General features: G+C 49.2%; 2 protein-coding genes across 6 annotated transcripts in view; both read left to right on the top strand.

Moving 5' to 3' along the window:
- Positions 1-13,053, top strand: part of CD99 (CD99 molecule (Xg blood group)) — a 31,765-nt gene extending 18,712 nt beyond the window's left edge. For both annotated transcript variants that reach the window (XM_081042313.1, XM_081042314.1), the window contains exons 6-10: positions 934-972; positions 1,968-2,015; positions 2,547-2,660; positions 8,790-8,846; positions 9,964-13,053. In XM_081042313.1, the coding sequence (XP_080898439.1) occupies positions 934-972; positions 1,968-2,015; positions 2,547-2,660; positions 8,790-8,846; positions 9,964-9,989 (284 nt within the window). In that variant the 3' untranslated portion in view covers positions 9,990-13,053. The remainder of the gene's footprint in view (positions 1-933; positions 973-1,967; positions 2,016-2,546; positions 2,661-8,789; positions 8,847-9,963) is intronic.
- A 787-nt stretch (positions 13,054-13,840) lies between these two features.
- Positions 13,841-20,314, top strand: part of XG (Xg glycoprotein (Xg blood group)) — a 35,489-nt gene continuing 29,015 nt past the window's right edge. For 3 of the 4 annotated variants that reach the window (XM_081042310.1, XM_081042311.1, XM_081042309.1), the window contains exon 1: positions 14,561-15,242. In XM_081042310.1, the coding sequence (XP_080898436.1) occupies positions 15,173-15,242 (70 nt within the window). In that variant the 5' untranslated portion in view covers positions 14,561-15,172. Of the gene's footprint in view, positions 15,243-20,314 lie in introns of all 4 variants that reach the window. The other variant, XM_081042308.1, reaches the window with a different exon arrangement.

Here is a 20,314-nt window from a genome sequence, read left to right as displayed (position 1 = left end):
TGCCTTTCTACTCTAGTTCACTTTCTTTTCCTCGACAGGGATAAACATTACATTTTATCAGGTACATGTATGGGGTAATCAGTGCAGGTGGTCATTTTTTTTCCTGTTAACCCATGAATAGGATGAGTTGTGTTGAAGATGTCTTTATAGAAAACATATCTTTGCATTCATGGAATAAACTTCATTTAGTCAGGATAGGTTTTATTAAACTGGTGGATCACATTGGATGTACTTGCTGCTTAACAAAGCATCCCCCAACCCAGAAGCTTAAAATTTTTCACTTTGTGATGTCTAAGGAGTCTGGGCAGGGCTTGGCTGACCCTTGGATTGATGTCATGCGTCTGCGGTTGACTGGTCAGGGTGGCTTCTACGGGGATGGCAGGGCTCTTTGTCATGTGTATCTCACAGCTTGACACCAGCCTTGTGTGAGCTCATGCCTATGGGGCAGAAGCCCCAACCCCAAAAGACGCTGTTTAAAAACTCTTGGTTTGTCTCCCATCTCGCTAACATTCTGATGCCCACAGTAAGGCACCTGGCTGAGTCTAGAGGTGGGAAGACAGGTGAGCAGAATGTTCCATCCCAACAGGGAGAGTGAAAAGTGACGGCCATCAGTGCCGTGAACCCAAACAAGACAGAACCCTTTGGGACTGGTATATTTATATCCATCCAAAAGATTGGCGTGCAAGCTTCATTTCTTTTGTTGTCACCTTTTATTTGGGTTTAGTGGCAGAATTTTTGGCAAGACAAACGTTAGGAGTTTTGCAATAGGAACGGGATTCAACTGCAATTGCATCTTGGAAAGTTTTCTCCCATAAAGTAGTACCTTTGTGGGGTCCTCCATTTTAATGGTGGTTCCCTTTGCTCCAAGACCCCAAGACCCTCCTTTTCGACAGTTCCAGTACGGCAGATAACACTCTTATTTTTCCTTCCTAGGTGCATTTTCAGATTCCGATCTCCATGATGGGCATTCAGGTAGAGTTCCTCTTTGTTCTGTCTGTTTTCTCCATCCATCACCTGTTACCCACCTGCTCTGCAGGATCACGGTGGGATCTAAAGTCTCAGCTCTCGGGGAGATCAAGCAGTTGGCTGTTTGGTCCTGTCTTTCCGACAAATAGCTCTGCTATTTGCAGGAGCCTCAAGGACATGGCCCATGACGACTGCCCTCTAGAGTCTGGCCCCTGTGTGCTCTGTTGACAATTTAGGAAGCTTCCCACCTTCCCCACTGGGTTGGAGCTGGATGGGAATGTCTCAGACATCTCCTTCCACCTGTGTTTTCTGTGACCATCTCGCGTGACTGATGGCATATGCTCTTTCGTATAACTAACGAATGTTGACATCCAGGCCCCAAGACTGGAGTTGGCAGCCTTATGATTACAAAAGATTTTTCTGTCTCTGTCTTTGACATCTTAGGTCAGAGGAAGGTCCAAAACAGTATTTAAATACAATAAATAAATATAACAACATATAATATGTTTATAATAATTAGGATATTTATATTTACTCTATGTACAGATAGTCTGTCTTAATCTATTTTATGTATCATGGGAGTCAACAGAAATGTGCCTTAGATCTCCTGATCGCTGTAGAAAGGGTCTCAGGTGGGTTCAAGTACCCTGGTCTAGATTGTCCCTGAGCCCAGTGAGGGGAAAGAATCCCTGAGGCACCTTTAGGACTCATTGGATGGAGGGTCTCCTGGATCGCCCACCATGCAAGGATGGTTGGAGTTAGGATTTCAGTAAATGGGAGTGAGACCGACGATACGTTCAGCAGATGAGGGCCATCCATTCAACAACAGGAAAAGACTTCCTGATAGTAAATGGCCACATCAGTGCCATGGTCTCTTCCGTGAGGCTTCCTTCACAGCCCAAGGTCACAAGAGCTGGTCCTGGATAGGAGTTTTTCTTCATTGAAAATCTTCCCGATGCAAATGGTTAAATGGGTCAACCCGGCTTGTTGGTCTCTTGCAGAGGGAGGTGGTCCTGGAGGAAATCAGAGGCACGATGGAGAGGAACAGGGTATGTACGCTTGGTTGTTGATGTCTGGGATTTGGGATCTTTAGAAAGGGCATGAGGAGCCGGGAGTCAGGTTGCATGTGGCCATGGGGTCCCTGAATGGTGCAGCCAGACCCACCCTCAGCCTGCCCTGTGCACTATGGAACGTGTCCTTGCCAAGAGCTTCTTCATGGAGATGTCAGGATCCTGTGCTGGTGACAGGAAGGGGAGGGACGGGGGTTGTCATTCCACTGCACACGGATTATTAGATTGCACACGGTGCATGTAGAGACACTAAGTGCAATTCTACATGTGGCTTTTGGGGTTCACAAAGGGGGTACCCCTCTGGGAACAGCCATGTGGCTGGCCCTTGGTGTCATGCATAAGGATTTGAGGCTGCATTTGGGAACCGGGTGAGGCTCACGAGTTGGGGTTCCCTCCACGGTCGCCCTATGACAGCCCCACCTTCTTCATCTGGGCACAACCTCCAGCCACCTGCCTCGTTGTCTCTCCGTGAATGTCCCCCAACCTTGGTGCCTTGTTTCCTTCCCACAGCTGAGTCCCCGGGGGTGATCCCTGGCATCATTGGGGCTGTCGTGATGGCCGTGGCTGGAGCAATTTCCAGCTTTATTGCCTATCAGAAGAAGAAATTGTGCTTCAAACAAAATGGTAAGGTTTCCACCTTTGCTGCCTTTCCCTTGTGCTTTGCTAACTTAAAACTGTACAACAAAACAATTTAAAAAGCAGAACTCAGGTTGGTGCTAAACACCTGTAAGGTGGCTGATGGTCCATGAAATCGTGACGTTGCTGGAATCGGATTTACCTTCGACTCTGGTGTGGCCCTGCTTTGCGTTGTGTTACTACTCGAGACCTTGGTCATTACGTGTATAAAGCGGGAAGATGACAATCCGTACGCCACAGAGTTTCTGTGAGGATCTGTAGGTCGCGTGCGATAGTCTTGACAGGTTGCCTGGCAGAGAGCGAGAGTTGAAGATGTGATAGCTCTTGTGATTAATTCATCTTCATTTACAATCAATTGGCCGTCACTCTCATCACGATTGGGACATCAAGGACGGCTGGGAGGCCGCCATATTGTTTTCTCTACCCAATGGAATTAAAATCGAAACACAGAGCAAATGATTCCCTTTCTGGTAGAACCCAGGATCAAAAGGTACCCAGGAAGGCTGTCGGGCAGAATAAACAATGTATGGAGGGATGTGGAGCTAGGCACACTGATTAGACAATGATGGGAAATCCATTATTGGGCATTTGGGGATCCTTGTCCGCAAACGTCCCAACATGACTTAGGATTTGCCCTGACATCAGTAAGTTTTACCCTTTTGAACACAGCTGATGTCCATGCATTTTTGGACTGCTGTGTCTAGGTCGTGCCTTCACTCTCGCATGACCAACGAGAGCTGGGCTGTGATGTGGTTTGTGGGAGGGGGTCCTGTGGATGAGATGCCCCTCGTACATGGTGGAGCTTTCTGGCGTCTGAACGTCTTGTCGTGCCTGGTATCTTAAGTCCTTATTCATATATCCTTATTCATTGGCCTCATCCACCTAACAGACCACTTTCTGGGGGCTCTGGGGACATTCCCGGAACCTTTGAATAGATGCTGATGGAGACAACCTTGGACCATAGCAATGGATTTTTTCCCTTCTTCCACCATTCCCGACTTTTAGGCCCACCAACACTATTTACAGCCCGACAGTGAAAGTCCTACACAGCTTTTGCATTCAGAGACCTAAAGTAAGGTGCTGTTTTTTCTATCGCTGTTCTTGCGGGGAAGGAGGAGGGGGCCCGATTTTGTCTCACTTCCTACTCGTGACTGGGAGTCTTCCTTTTGGGGAGCGCTCAGGAAACCGTGGCCGCTTGACTGAATGGCGAGCATTTAGGAGTTCCCACCGGACACGTGAGCAAGTGTGAGGCGATGCCTTGTCGAGACCCACGGTTAGAACTCAGAGGGGGAAAACAAAAGAAAACACTTTTTTTTATATATTCTCGTTTCTCCTAGAAACGAGGAGGTTAGATGAGAAGAGATTCCGTGGCCCTGAATTTGTGTTTCCTTTTCAATGACAGTTTTGTCCTTCTCGCAAGGTGCTCAGCTCAGCCCTTCATGCCCATCCAGGAGAGGACTCAGGTGTGCTCAGTGGGGAAGGAAACCTGGCTTGACATTTTCAGAAATCTTTAGGTGAAGCCACCTTGGAATCTGGAGTAGCAGCGCATTTCTGTTACCTCGAGTGTGGGATTATGGATTTCTGGAGTGTGGTGCTCTCGGGGAGTATTCATGTGCTGTCAGGGCTTTGGGGAACCACCCACGAGTCTGCGTAGACTTGTTGTGGTCCAATATTTGGGAATGGGATTTGGAAATTGGGAAAACTCCCTGTTGCCCATCTCACCCTACGCCATCCCTGGGTCTTGGTCTTTGGTTGAATTATCTGTCCATCGCAACGGGTGGAGGTGGCCTTGGAAACGGACAGCTCCCCAGTAGAAATGGTCGAATTTAGGACTTTCAAAAAAACAAAGGCATCCTTTCTGCAGAATCGGCTTAGGGACATTCAGGGGTCAACTTACGCTACCAAGAAACCAGCTAAATTCATTGTCCTAGAAAGTTGTCTACAGTCTTTTATTCTTCTCAGGTGAAATGAACATTACGTGCAACGTTAAACGTTGGCTCTCTTTCTAGTTTTCATGGGGTGCCTGAGCGCTAACTTATATCAGACGCACAAAGCAAATGGCAAACCGTTAACGAGGAAAGGAGCTGGTGCTTCTGAGTTCAATAATGAGGCACTTTTGTCTCCAGCCATAAAAGGCCCAGGATTAACACACAGGAAATTGTATGCTATTGTCATAGAAACCCCAAGAAGACTTTCTAACGCAGAAGAGTGTCTTTCCTGACTCGGTGTGGATAGACACTTTGGTTTTCAGATCTGTATTATACAATGGATTTAGTGTTTGTCATCAGTTACATGTTCTTATGAACGGAGAACTGAAGGGTTGAATCCCAGAGTTGGGCCCGGAAATATCCCAGAACTTTCGGGGTATACACAGGTCTGTTTGATGGGTTTTTGTTTCTGAGACGGTCTCTTGAAGAACTATAAACCCCTACGTCATTATGAGCTTAGAGATGTCTTAAAGCATGAGGTGGCCATGACGTGTCCCCGTCCTTGAAGAAACCATGGTTGACGGGACACCATTATTCTACAAGAGTGGCCGTTTCTAGAGAGCGCGATCTTCTCGGACCTTGTCTTTGCGCTGAATTTTGTAGCGTCTGGAGCAAGTCGGGGTGAGCAGATCTGTTCTCCCAATGCAGACACAGATATATGAACCAGGCACTATCGGTCTTGATGTACGTCGGTTTAAGAGTCTTCAAATATGATGTTGGAGCTAAAGCATGAAAACGATACGCACAGCCAGCGAAGTTTGATAGATCCATCCTTTATTGTTAAGGATTTGAATCTGACTCCTGCGTGAGAGTTTAATGTAGGTTTCACGCTGGGCTGCTCACGCCATTTCGGACATAGGTTCATGGTTGGTGTGTCTCTGTGCTTTGGTGTGTTGGCTTCCAACAGCTGGTTTAAACAATGCGTGATGTGGAGAGAGATCAACCCGCTTTGATGGATGGTGGCTTTTGGCTGCCGCCAGTGAGTGTAAACCGTGCTACCTGCCCTCCTTCGTGTCGACTTCCGTCCACTCTGACTCCCGCTTCCTGTTGCCCTTTGGTCTTTGAACGTCTACCGCTTTACTTCTGAGCCAGGATTGTCTTCCTAACAGCTCGCAGATGCCGCCGGGGCACTGGCATACAGGTGGGGCACTCCTCTCACAACTTTACTTCTCTACTCTCTCTTTCTCCATCTTCCGTTTCAGATGAACCGAAGATCTAGGGACGAGCAGGAAATGCTGTGCGGGGGGCCCTCCAGGTCATCCTGTCTGACCAGTGTTTGCCTAGTGAGATGCAGAGCCCAGGCACAGCTGGCACGGGAGCCCTCTCGTGCTAGTAAACCGTCTCAGTGATGACGGCTCCCCTGCGATACCATACCTTGACTTCTCTGTGTGTTCCACCTTCTGCATGGACAGACGCTTAGCGTATTGTAATCATGCTCTGGTAGCTTCCGAAAAGGAAGAGAAATGCCGATGTTTCCTTTCAAAGTTCAATGCAACAGAAAGAGACAGGGTAGGTGGCTTCCACGTTGGTCATCATTGAGTCCATCTTTGCCAGTGGACCCGGCTGGAGGGCGGAGGTGGCCACCGTCCTCCCTGCAGTGTCCTGCCACCAAGCCGACCCATGTCTTAGGGTCTGAACTTTCACACCACTGGTGGGACTTGAACCCCCGATTTCATAGCCTTTAGATTGTGTCATGGTGCATGTGTCACTCCACTTTCCCTAAAACACTTCCTCTCTCTCTCTCTCTGTCTCCTGTTTTTACAAATAGGCGGTCTCCCCAGTTCTCAGGGGGAAAAAATCCACACGTTTAGGAATAACTTGGAATTCTCATGATTTCGTAGTTTGAAGGCCAGGAGAGAAGTGGGGGGTGGGACCTTGTCAGCCCCAGAGGATTCGTGTGTCCTGGCATGTCCCCTGTAAGCACCAAATCATCGCTGGGCTTTTCTCCACTTTTCACATTCAGTCGTCTCCTTCTTGGGCATAAAAATGACTTTTCTTGTTTTGATCTCGTGCTGAGGTTAACCATGCCGGGCTGGTGATTTTGAGGCTGAGTTTCAGGCTTTGGGGTTAGTCTTGGTGCTTAATTGGGGGGTGGGTTGAGGATTCTACATGGAGGGGGGCTCTAAATGCTTTCCTCATGGCTGTGGTCTCCTCCTGGGGTCACCTTCACGGTTCTGACAGCGGTCACCCTGATGGCCCTCCAGCACTTTGCAGGATGTGGCTGCAGGTTTCTGGGCTCTGACGGTGCCTGTGCCCCAGTTCGTGTCAAATCTCATGTGTCCCCAAGAAATCAGTCCTCAGTGTGGCCTAAATACTGGGCCACACTGGGTCAGGGGTCCCCGGGAGCTGGTCTTGGCCCCACGTGCGTGTTGTCTGTCTGCAGAAACACGCCCCCTCCCGAGTATAGACACCCGCTAAAGCCACAAGTGCTGGCGTCACTCTAATAGCTACACGTGGTTCCTAGCCCAGAAGAAAAAAAGCACGTGACTTACTTTATGTTGAGATGTGTGTCTGGCCTTTGCAACTGTGAGGGCTGAAGCCGGTGGCATGGATGGTGAGTCTCTTGGAACCTGCGGTCCTCTTTCCCACGGTGTTGGGGACGGGTGTTTGGTGTGGGGCACGGGGTTTGCAGAGGTCGCTGGGAGTCTGGGCCCCCCTGTTCTGCATCTCTGACCGCAAGCCTTCTGTCTGCTCCCTCCCTTTCAAAAGCATTGGACTTGTCTGGGCTGCACGAGCTCCAGCCGAACGCAGTCCCAATCGGACAGAGTCTGGTCTGGGGGTCTCGGAGAAGCACCCTGGTGACAGAGCTGCATTGTAACCACAGCCGAGGGTCCCCCCGTTATTGCTCCGTGCCCCAAGTTTGCTGATTCTGGGTAGGAGGGGCGAACTCTTGCTCCCACAGGGCAGAAACCCATCCGTGCCTGAAAACATTGGGTGTAGCACCTAAACCTGTGCCTTTGGAAATTTGTCCCCAAACGCTGGGGGTTTTTGACGCCAACGTCAAAATGCAACGTGCTGACACGGCCCCCGGCCCCAAGGTCTACTCAGCGTGTATTGCACTGAAGATGCCTTTTACTTGTTGGAAAAAACTTCTGCCCCAAATGGAGTTTGGCCTTACAAAACTGTATTATTTCCCATGGGCTTTTTTGTTTGTTTTCTCCCCTTAAACTGCCCAGATTTCATGTAGCCTTTCCTGGCCCCCATTAGGGTATCTTTGCCTTTTAGCAATGCACTTTTTTTGTTTTTTGTTTTTTGGTAGGGGGAAATTATGTCTGCTGTGAAAGTAAAGCAAATGTAGGATTTTCAGGCCGTGGCTGTTTGTTCTAAAATGTGCCCGGTGTTCATAAGCCATCTCACGGATCTCTTCCAACTCTCTCCTCCTCCGCTGTTTCTCTTGCTTGTTTTGATTTTGGAAGTTTGATCTCTAACGGGGGTCTCATTTCGTGGTGTGGGAGAGAGGGGGTTACAATCACGGAATCCATTTCATACAGACGGTTGCATTTCTCCGCGACATGGGTGAAAGGTTGCAGGGCATGGGCGCGTCTCTTGGCCAAGGTAGGCCGACCCCAGACGCCGCTGTTGTGCAGAGATGAAAAGGAGATTCAGGTTCTGCTAACGGGAAACGGATTGTCACGGGTCTGACGCGCTTGGCCAGGGTCCTTTGCGTGTGGAAAGTGCCCAGCGTGTGTGTTTATCAGCAGCGATGCAGAAAAGAAATAAATGTGTTTGGTCTGTGCCTCTCTTGCACGTGTTGGGTTGTGTCCATCGCACGCCTTGGAGAACGTTTGGGAGCGTGGTCATGGGGGGCTTGATGCATGTTTGCAGAAGTTTGGAAATTGAAAAACGAAAAAACTGAGAAAGAAAACACAGGAGCAAGCAAACAGGACCTCACGAGGTCCCCTTAGGTCTGCATTCCTGTGGTGACAGCCAGGGTAGCCAGGCCTGCTGTCTTCATGTCACTCACTTTGCAGGGGTGGGTGGGGGTGGGGCAGGTGGGGCTGGTGGAGGTGGGGGAATGGGGACAGCGGGTGGTTTGGCAGGACTACAGGGGCCTGAGGCAGCCTGACAGTGGCATCAAGATGCTTTCTTTGTATTCACCCCTTGGGGGGGGTTGTGTGTTTGCTTTCAGCCGACCAAGCTGACATCAACATGGAAAACCATCGAAACATCAACGCAGAGCCACCCGGTAAGAACAGACGCTGCCCCCCAGCATTTCCATGTTACATCCTCCAACCACAGTGGGGTCCCCGCTCTCCAGGCACCCGTTCCAATTCGGTGCACGGGTGTTATTGGGTGGAATCCCTTATGAGTCCGTTGCTTTCAAGGGCATTCGTTCTGGAGACCACATTTATATTTTCCGGAAGCTTGAGGCTTCCGATGAGACCTGCTTATGCCTGAGACTCCCTTTAAAATACCGATTACGATCATTTTCCAAGAGGCGCCCCCTGACACATGACAGAACGTCAGCAGCTAGTGAGACACCACATTCTGTCACGTTCTGGGGTCACTTTGACAAAATCCTCCTTGTCCAGGGGCAGAATTGGGTGGAGAGGAAACTGTTTAAATTATGGAAAGTTCTCCTGGCTAAAAGCAGGTGTTTTGCGATGAGGACCACTTTAGAAAATGGCATGGAAAAAAAAAACACCGTACGGGTAGACATACGTGTGTGTTTATGTATGAATATGTTGACGCTTACCCGTCTGCCCACAACAGGCAACATTTATTTGAATAGGGCACCTGTTGAATACGTTTTTAATGACATTTTAAGGTATTTTCAATTCTAAAACTACACATTTTAGAAAGTTAGCATCTAGTTTGCTGCTATTTCAAATCGGGAAAAGATACTCAAAATGAGGTATTGTCTTCAAGCACCAAAGATGCAAAAATAGACTTCCAGAATGTACGTGAAGTGATCAGAAAATCTTAGCCCCAAATCATTATAAATGAACGCAAACCAAGGACCCTCGTTAGATAATTGTTGATTCTGTAGATTATAAAGGTTTTTTTTTTTTTTTTTTTTTTTAACTGTCTCAGAGAAATTGCTGGCAGGAAATACCTTCTCTCATTTTCTTTCTACCTTTCCTGAAGTACCCGTTTTTCCTGAAGTAGCTGCATCACACCATGATTTTTTTCTAGCAGATGAGGTTTAGCGTTGGCTTTCTGGCGCGGAGGTGGTTTGAGCCCATTTATCCAGAAACAGAGTCACCGCTGCTGAAACTTTGAAGAGGCAGATATTCACGTGCGTGGGGGGGAAAGCGGGGAACGCCTTGTGGAATCTTTTCTTGTCTCTCTATCCTCGGCAGTTCAACAGACTCTTCTGGAGAAGTAGAGGAGATTGGCAGCAGGAACAGCCCACCGTTCCCAGCAGGACTCTAAGACTTGCCTGCCTGCCTCCAAAGGATGCCTGCATAGGCAGAGCCCGCCCCGCCGGGACCAGCTCTGTCTTGTTCTGCCTTCGTGCCAGTTGGATTCGGCGTTTTCATCTTGCGATGGGGTTTGCTTGTTCTCGTGCCAGGTCGCCGATGTGGACTAACAATGAGTTTTGAATCCAGAGGGGTAATTACACTCACCTCTCTCCGAGGGCCGTAGGCGTTCCCACACCATCACGATGGTCAAATTTCAGAAACCTTAGGCCCTTCACAAATCACATGTGAAGTTCTCTGGCATTGACAGTTTTACAAAGTGAGGTAAGCCTGCAATTAGTTTCCTCAAAATTCCTTCCGTTCGTTTGGATATTTTTACGCCAGACTAATAAAAAGAAATTAGAAACTATGTGCTTTTTAGTTAGATGTTTTGCTATGGAATGACTTTTAAAGAAGGATATGGAGACTGGTGACACGCATCCCGTGGTCCCTTTCCTGGGGCTACATGACAAGTGGTGAATCTAAATGCTTGCTTGTAATTCTGAGGTTTTCATGCTTTGACCCTGTCCTTTCACTTGTCACCTTTGGGACAGGACTTGTCAGCATTCAGCTACTCCCCTTTGTTCTCCCATGGGGGTGAAGACCACAAATTTGTTAACTTTTTGCACCATTCTTTCCAAAATCTTTTAACTGCTGTGATATGAGAGATCAATGCAACGTAGGGGTGAAACTGCTGTGTGGCACAGAGTCCCCTTAACTAATTTCTAACCGCTTGGAATGCACTGAAAGCATCCCTTCCTCCTTGCAATAAATGATGGCTTTTCTATATTTGGAAAAATTTCCCCACTTAGGGCAACGCACACACTGCCCCGCTTCCAACATGCATGCTTTTATGTAACAGCTTGGAAAGACCTTTGCGTAGAGCTTTGTGTTTTTCTTATGAAAACTTACGATATCTTCATATGCTTCCTTCGGTACCGACACGCTAACATAAAACTCTTAGAACCCCTCGCCAGACAATGCCAATTTCATGGGACAACATAATTGTGTCACTACTAAGAGTGTTAAGAGCCACTGCTTGTCACCAAAGCCAGATTTCACTCAGGTCTCTCCCTGCTGAGAGACTGTGTGGGCTGCCATCACAAATCGCCAGATTTGGGGAAAGGGCTAGGATGGAGGTGTCAGCCTTTGCTTCTGGGTCTTTCCCACTTTGAAACTCGTAGACACTGACAGTACATTGGGGGGACGGGCACCTGTGGCGTCCCTCCATCCTTCCACTGGTCCCTTCTCCCCTAGCTTGTCTAACAGCTTTCCGAGCTTCAATCTCAAGCTATCAGTGGGGACTGACGTCTGGCTCTTTTTTCTGCCTCTGAGTTATATTTCTGTCTCTTGACAGTAGGATAACTTTTGAGTATATGAAACAGGGTAAAACAGTGATTGAGACCAAATACCTACGGAGTGGCCCAGGTGTGTACAGCGGTGGACATGACGTTCTGGATTCTAGTGGATGTAACAACACGTCACACACATCTTCTCTCATCCATTAAGCGACAGGGTTGACCAGTTGTCTGCGTTTCGCCAGTAAGCCTGAGTCCCTAACGAGCAAGGGACGCTGGGACTATAAAGATAGCAGAGAATATTCATCTTCCACGCCAATCAAAGGACTCTGCACACTGATTTGCTTTATAATAATTTAAAAATGCATAAGAATGTTTTGTTGCTCTCTGAATAACACTGGCATTTTTCTAAGCAACTCAACTATAGTATAAGCATGTAGGTCTCATTAACATAAAGAATAGTGAAAGAGTGGGTTTTTTTTAAAAGTATATGAAATTATGACTCATCCGAAATCTATGCATTTAAGACATATGTGAGTAGGCTTATTTTTTATGGAGGGTGTGTGTTCATGTTTCCAGACTCATTTTTAATTTCCCTTGACATAAAAGAAATACATACGACTTTATCAAAAGTGGACCTTTTGGATAATTGATTTTCAATGAGGTGGTTTATTGCATCATTAAATATTTTGGCCCCCCCAAAAATTGCTTTGTTTTGTCATTTTTTGGAAGTTAATCCAATGAAAACACAGCCCAACGGGTTTTGAAATCAGGAAAAAAACATTTATTTGAGGGCGAATGGGAGACAGTAACACAGTAGGGATTTATGACACGTCTAGGTTATAAGGTATTTAACCAACCAACTTAAGCTGTGGTCAAGTTTTTTGCTATCAAAAAAATGCTGCAATGAGTATCTTTGGAAGTACATTATTGTGGACCCACCTTTGGCGCTTGCAGGGGTGGAGTCCCTATTCGATTTCCTATTATTTTTATGTAGTGAAATTAGTTAGGGGTGTCTGGGATTTCTGCCATACTTAGAAAAGCACCGGCCATACTGCCACTTATTTTTTTGAACTCATACTTTCTTCGAGCACTTTTATGCCTTTTTTTTTTTTAACATTAAAATATTTGATTCCCAGGAGTGCATTTTTGTGTAACGAATAAGGAAGAACTTCTGTATACAGTCCTCCCACCTGCGAAAAGCCCATTCTTCCCAAACCATCGACTGAGTAATCCATGTTTTCCCCACGGGTAAGAAATGCAACTTACACCATCTGACATACACACATTTCTAGGTGGCAGAAAAAAAGCACAAACCATGCAGATTCATGTCTCTTTTTATGTGGCTTTGGCCTCAGTTCAGCTTCTGTGGGGATTTTCAAACGCTCAACCACTATGTATATGTTTAATTTTCTTGGACACTTACGTCATTTATCAGAGGGGTTCAAAGCCTTTTGCAAATTGTGACTTTTTATTCTTTCCTGCCTCTTTGGAGCAGGTAGCACATAAGAATTAATCTATGCGTCAGTTTGGATAAATTACACACAATCACAGAACCTTAAGGGGTGGGAAAAAAAACCCTGTGAAAATAGGACAACGTTTGGACTCTGTGACCAGGCCATATTTTTTCTCCGGAGAGATTTCAAATGGAAGATGTAAAAAGTTTGGTAGTTACATAAAATGCTTCCAACGTATGTTCATCCATTTTTGCCTTTTTCGTGGAACGGAATCAAAATGCAACAACAAAGGGAAGCCTTTCTCAAAATCAGGTCGAGCTTGAAAGCTGCGGCGGTGTATTTCTACCCCGGACTCAGAGCGGGTCTTGGCGAGGGCAGAGCAGTTAATAATTATTTCAAACTTCACCTCGGCCGGCCCCTCTTCCCCTCCGCTGGGTGGTTCCGGCGGTCATGAAACACCGATTCATCTGGTGCGAGAGCCCTGCTTTTCCCTTCAGCCCTTCATGTTTCTCTCCCGCCCCCACTGTGTGGCCAGTGGAAAAGCCGGGCTGCGTGTGTGTCCGTCTGCTTTGAAAGCGAATGTGTGCCATTTCCATGCAGGTCAGCATGTCACGGGGAACTGAGACACGCCTCGGGGAGAAGTCTGGTTCAGCTCCGGTCCTCAGAAGTGTCCAATTGTGTCCTGGCCCAGCTGCTGTTTGCAGGCGGGAAGCCTTCACAAAGTCCTGTGTGTGACTGCACAGAGGCTGGTCTACTTACAATAATAGCTTTGAAATCCCGGCATTGACAATACTCTAATGATGCCAGCATTGGGGGGGCCGCGGGTGGGGGACGCTGACTGGATTCAGTGCCAAAGTAAAATGCCACTTTTCTTTGTTTCCATGAAAGGAAGCTGTATTAGGGTCCTCTTGCCACTACAAGAAAATGACCACAAATGAAGGGTTAAACCCGCAGACACCCATCCTCCCCCATCCTGGACACCAGGAGTCTGCCATCAGTGTGTCCCAGGGCCACGCTCCATCCGGGGGCCCCAGGGGACAGTCCCTCCTGCCCCTTCCAGCTCCTGGGGGCTCCAGGCGTCCCTGGGCTGGTGGCCGCCTCCCTCCCATCTCTGCCTCCGTCTCCACGTGGCGTCCCCTCTGTGTCTGTGTCCCTCCTCTTCTGTCTCTGATGAGGACACTGTCATTGGGTTCAGGGCCCCCTGACCCAGGACGACCTCATCTCAGACCCCTCACTCAGTCCCATCGGCACAGACCCTATTTACTAACTAGGTCCCGTTGTGAAGTCCTGGAAGTTAGGACATCAACATATGTTTTTGAGGAGACACAGTCGAACCCATGACACTTACCGTCTACTTCCTAAGGTCGCCTGACGCAGCCTCATATCTCATGCAAGCTGTGTGCTTTACAGAAAGTCAGTAATCGCCCAGTAGTTCAGTGAAGGCGCTTCGGTTTTCAAACATAAAGAATAGTCGTGGGCTCAGGAAACAGATGTCCCCTTCAGTCACTGAAAACTGGAAGTATCCTGAGCCTAAACCTGATGATATGCACTGGACTCCACTCCTGAGTGTACCCCTCACTCCCCAGCTCCCCAAGCCACTGCAGACAAACAGGCTGCCGGTGGTCATCTCCTCTTCCTTCCCCAGCCACCTCCACCCCCTTTCGCTCAGTGTAACCGCTGATGCTGATTCGCAGAGCTGGGTTTGGGCTTGCTCCCAGCAGCACGGCCAGGCGAAAGCCACACGTCACGATTCAGGGACCTGAATGGGAGTCACAGCTGTGCCGTTTGCAGCTCACTGAACTGTCAGGCGTCTGAGGCCCGGGTCAGAGTGACTCTTTGAAGGCACGGAGCGTGTTGGTTGCAAAAGCCAAGACTTCCACGCAGGGCTGGGGGCTGATCTTTTCTGCAGCCACGTCTGGCCCTGCTGTGTTGACACCGCCCTGGAGGAGGATTCTTGGGGACGCCAGGGCCAGGGTGTGTTCTGCTGCGCTAGGGCGGCCCCTCCCACGCCCACAGGGAGCACAGCCTCTGAGCGGGGTGCCGGCTGCCCGAGCCCAGGGTGCCCATTGGCACTCAGCGCCTGCGTGTTTCTCCAGCGTCCTGACGGTTGGCCGTCGGGGCTCCGGGAGGCTCACTCTGCGACCGTCCTCAGCGTGCACGCACTTGTCCCACGGATTCCTGGCTGTGCTGTTTGCATTCTGAGCACTGAGCCCATGGGGATTCCAGCTGGGTTCAGACTTTCCGCTTAAAGCCATCGCCCTCTCTTCCTGGGAAAACAGAAGTGAGCTCGCCAAAGGGGGCCGGCCGCGCTCAGAGCCAGTTGACTGAGGCCTCCGTGGAGGTCCTTTCGTCTACATGCCCAGGATGAGAGCTTGGCGGGGGCCCGTCTGGCTCACCTTCCTGTGTTTTGTGATCCATGCCCGAGGTAAGAGACGCGGAGCTCTCAAGGAGAGGGGTGTGGGTGTGGATTTCTGTGTGGTTCACGTCTCAAAACTCCTTCCACGGGAGTACAGGGCTGTAACTTTCCAGATGAGGTTAGGAAGGAGACCGAGAAGGATGGCTGGGAGGCGAGCAGGCAGGTGTCCGTGTGGGGGTCCGGAAATTGGGCCTGGAAACGAAGGATGTGTGCTGTCAGCACTTAGCAGCGATGTGTGTTTCTGCTTTTGATTCGGGTGTGTCTCGTGTCTTTAAAGAGTGGCCTGTTCTGCTCGCTGATGGAAGCAGGAAGGGACGTGTTGGGCTTTCTAAATGTCCTGTCTCTGCTTTAACTCATTCGTTTGGGTGGTTTTCGAACGCCAAAAATGGAGGTGAAACACAAGTTGGTTTTTTGGGGGGTGGGAGATGGCTTACCAAGAGTGGGTTTCCTTCAGTGACAGCCTTTGCTCCGATGTGGACCCTTTTTCCTGGATGCCGTCGTTCCCTGGTGGCCAATTCAAGTCATGAGAGTTGTTGACGCCCAAAACTGCCCTACTGGGTGGGGACCTTGTGCAGGAATGATAACAAACCCATGTCGTTGGTAGGATTAAAACAGCCATTGCACCAGGGTCCTTTGGGTCCTTTTCACGTTTGAGTTGCAGGGAATGACCTGTTGGTGGAATTCAAGTGTGAGAAGCGTTGTCGGTTTGGAATTAAAAGATTGCGTTCAGACGGACAGGCGTATGGCATTTCCGGTTGGTCCTGTTTGTGTGTGTCTAAGGGTGAGGAGTCAGCCAGAGGCAGAGGTGGCCAGACAAGCCTTGTCAGAGCCCGGCCGTCCTTTTCATCCTCGTTACCTGTGTACCTTACCTGGCATGTGGACCCTGTGGTTCCGTGTTCAGGGAGCTGGGACGTCCTACATTTACACAAGCAGAAGCAAGACGGCCATGTCTCGGTCAGACGCAGATGGCCAGCCTCCAACCCAGCCCCCACAAAAGCATTTTGAGACTTATCCTTGCAGCCTGTGTGACAGGAAAAATTTTGGGATAACTGTATTCCCTCAGGGAACTCGGCCTCCCCCAGTCTGTTCCACCCGGAATCATTGCATGGGAATTCCTTCATATTCCAGTCAATGTACTGGGCGTCATTTTTATAATTATTCAATGTCTATTTAATACTGATGATTAAATTATTCGTGTACATGTATAAAGAGAAACCAGCCATTCATACACAATAAGAATCCTATGGTGGTCCTAGAAAAAGGGTGATTTACAATTTGGCGCCTTTGAAATTCCTCTGCATTTAATTACGACTCTCTATGAAATCAGGAGGGGCTGGATAGAACATGCAACAGAATGAGGCCTCCGAAAAGCTGATAAAACGACAAGTAAATCCCAAAAGGCTGCTTGTGATGTTTGGTTCATTGAGAGAAAAGGAAACCACACACACACACACACAGACACATACACACACACATTCTCTTCCACATGCATTGTGCATTTTTTCTTATAACACACGACTAAAAATTGGGTCCATTTGCGTATAGCTGCTTTTCCACCACAGAGTGAAATAATAATAATACAAAACCCCCAATAATATTCTTTATAGTATTTGAAAGCAATACACAACGTTTCTGAGTACAGGTGACCCTCCAACACCACGGGTTTGACCCGCGTGGGTCCACTTATACACAACATTTTTTCCAACGCCTACTGTAACTGTATTTCCTCTACCTTACGATTTTCTCAATAGCATTTTCTTTCCCTAGCTTCCTCTGTTGTAAGGATAGAGTATGTCGGACGGAGTACGGGTGACACAGGTGGTCATTGACTATTTCTGGGTCGGTCAGTAAAGCTTCTGGTCAGCAGGAGGCTGTTAGCAGATAACATTTGGGGGAGTCCACAGTTATACGTGGATTTTGGACTGTAGGGGGCTGGTGGCCTGGACCCCCAACGTTGTTCAAGGGTCAGCTGTATTTTCTGTCGTGTGTAGGTACGTCAGGGGCTCTGCAGTATTGTACGGTATTTGCTGCATTCAGCTGGGGGTCGGTTTGGGTTCTGAAAATGGTGAAAAGAAGCGATTTCCATACGCGCCCAAGGCAACGAGCCAGGCCACACTGGCCTCACCCCACAACCCTCGGGTGAACCCCTCCTGATTCTGCTGCCTTCCTCAGGCCCATCGACCATCCTTTGATCTAACCAATCAATGGGTGTGCAAGTCACACCACAAATGGGTCACGGGACCTGCCTGCTGTCACCTTGCCAGGCGATGGGGCTGAACCTGCCCAGTTATTTAGGGCAGAGATTCTCAGTGATTGAGGTACAGAGGACTCACCTGGGAGGGAGCTGGCTGAAAGGCACCACCTGAATCCACACCCCTGGAGAGCTTCATACGGGTGGTGGGTGGGGCCCTGGCAAACGTGCATTTTAAGACACACCCGGGTGACGCCCATGCTGAAGTCAGGGATCTCTCTGAGAGATGCTGAATGAGCGCCAGCCATCTGATCTACCCTTGCCGGGGCCTCCTGTAGTCCAAGGACAGGAGGGTGGCTGCTCTGTGGCTCTAGATTGACCGAAGCATCGCCCAGCATGTGCACATCCCAAGTGACAGCCGAGGTACAGGGGTTGCCGCCAGCCCGTCTCAGCTGGGGGTGACGTTGCCCCCAGGGGACACTTGGCAATATCTGGCCTCAGTTTTGGCTGTCACAGCTGAGAGTGGGGGACTGTCATCAAGTGGGCAGTTACCAGGGATACTGCTCGATGTCCTGCAATGCACAGGACAGGTCCCCGCAAAGCACAGGACAGGTCCCCACGTCAGGGAGTTATCCAGTCCCCAGTGTTCCACTGCTGAACTTGAGAGACCCTGTCTTAGCATGGGAGACTCTATCTATCTATCTATTACCTATAGCTATCTTCTATCTGTCTGTCTATCTATCTATCTATCTATCTATCTATCTATCTATCTATCTATCATCTCTATTTTCCATCTAACTGTCTGTCTATCTATCCATCTATCTATCTGCCTCTCATCTATCTGTCCAGAGAGTTAAATTTACTTTAAGAAATGGGCTCACAGGACTGTGAGACTGGCAGGTCTGAAGTCTGTAAGGCAGGCTAGAAACTCAGAAAGGAGTTGCCCCTTTCTTTCCCTGGAGACCTGGCTTTGGTTTCAAGGCCTTCAACAAATCTGACGAGGCCCACCTACATCCCCCACCCACCCACTCGGTGCTTTATTTACACCCCTTTGATTGTAGATGTGAATCCCATGGACAAAATACCTTCACAGTGGCACGCAGACCAGTGTTGGACCCCACAGCTGGGCACTCTCGTGTAGCCAAGCTGCCAGATGATAACACTCACCGTCTCGTGTGGTTTCATCTTTCCACTTGTACTGCCTGAGGGGCCTGTTCTGGAGATGATTTGAAGAAGGGCTCCGTGACAGTCTTCCTCTTCGCCTCTCCCAGACCATGCCTCTGTGCCCTCAGACACATTTCCACGTTTGTCTGTTGCTGGACATGGGGCGTGGCCAGGCCTATGAAATATTTGCTTCCCCAATTTCCCTATTACCATCAGCTGAGAACCCTTGAGGGGGTTGCTTCTGCAGGGAACGCAGCTGCTGTGGAAATGGCATCGTGCCTGACAGCCAAGGCCTGATGGGTGCAAAGTGCTTTGCTCTTCCTGCAAAGTGAATTCTGCGGTGAGAGTGTGGGTGTCTTTCCCAGGTGTCGTGCAGGGTCTCAGCTCCCACTCCCCGCCCAAGAACGCAGGACACGGTAAGGCCAAAAAGGAACACCCATGGAGCCATAAGTAGGGGAGTCAAACCAATATATTCTCGCTGGCGGCTGGGCTGGAGACACAGGAAGCAGGATCTACATAATCTGCCTAACAGCAGTCCGCGCTTGCCAGCCACCATCTTCTTGCTAGCCCCATTCTTTTCTGCTAGCGTAGCCACAGCCGTTATATTAGTGGCCAATGGCTCACTGGTCACAGCTGACGGCCAATTAGCCACAGCTGCTGGCCATCTGATCACAGTTGATGGCCATTTACTACCCGAGCCAGCACTTTTCTATTGTGAGGCCGAGAGCCTGGAAAACTGTTTTTTGGGGCTTTGTCCCCACAACAGGGGAACCCGAGCAAATTAAAAAGATTTTTTTAAAAAATGCAAAAGAGTGCATTTCCCCCAAAGAACAGTCCCTTAAAATTAGAGGAAGGCGTCCTGAGTTTTCTTTAAATGCTTCCTTCCGATTATTTTTTGTTTATTATCCTTGTGATATATTCTTTGTGGGCTCCACCCACAAAGGTCCCCATGTTGGGTTCAAGGCCACCTTCCATCCTTCCTGTGGGGACAAGCAGCCTGGCCGGCGGGTCTTCCTTGGACACCCCATAACCAAGGCTGATTCTTTTGGGGGTGAGGACCTCCTGGCCTCTGGGGCAGGGGGTTCGGTCACCTGGACGGTGGAAAGAGTTAAGGATGGTATTTGCGGTAAATACGTGAACTCCGAAGTAGGGTCCCACACCAGCGGCACCAGCGTTCCCTGGGACCTGGGGAGAAAGGCAGTCTTAGCCTCAGCCACACCTGCAGAGCCAGACTCTGCAGCCACCCAGATTCCACGCGGATTTGCACGTCTGTGAGGGTCTGAGACGCTCTGCGGCAGAACCTGAGGCTGACGGCACAGCTTGGGTGCGGACACAGCCCACAGTGAGTAATCTGCATTCAGATACGTCTGCCAAAGAGTATTCCTTTCCATCGTAGCCCATGGGATGGTGGCTGCCTGCACTCCACTCAACCCCACCAGGCTGTCTGAGGGTGCCTGGGGGGGGGGTCCAGCAAATGCTTCGAGTTTAAGTCTCTAGTGAGTGGAAGTGTGTCCCCTCCTCCCCCAAATTCATATGGTGAAGCCCTGACTCCCAGGACCTTAGAATGGGACTGTGTTGGAGACGGGGCTTTAAAGAGGGGACTAAGGTGACATGAGGTCACTAGGGTGGGCCCCGATCCAATAGGACTCTGTCCTTGTAAGAAGAGGAGATGAGGACACAGAGGGACGACCGTGTGAGGACACGGGGGCAAGAGGGCCGTCCACAC

This window comes from Rhinolophus hipposideros, assembly GCF_964194185.1.
Source record: "Rhinolophus hipposideros genome assembly, chromosome: X".
NCBI lineage: Eukaryota > Metazoa > Chordata > Mammalia > Chiroptera > Rhinolophidae > Rhinolophus > Rhinolophus hipposideros.
This window is presented reverse-complemented; position numbering and strand designations above follow the sequence as displayed.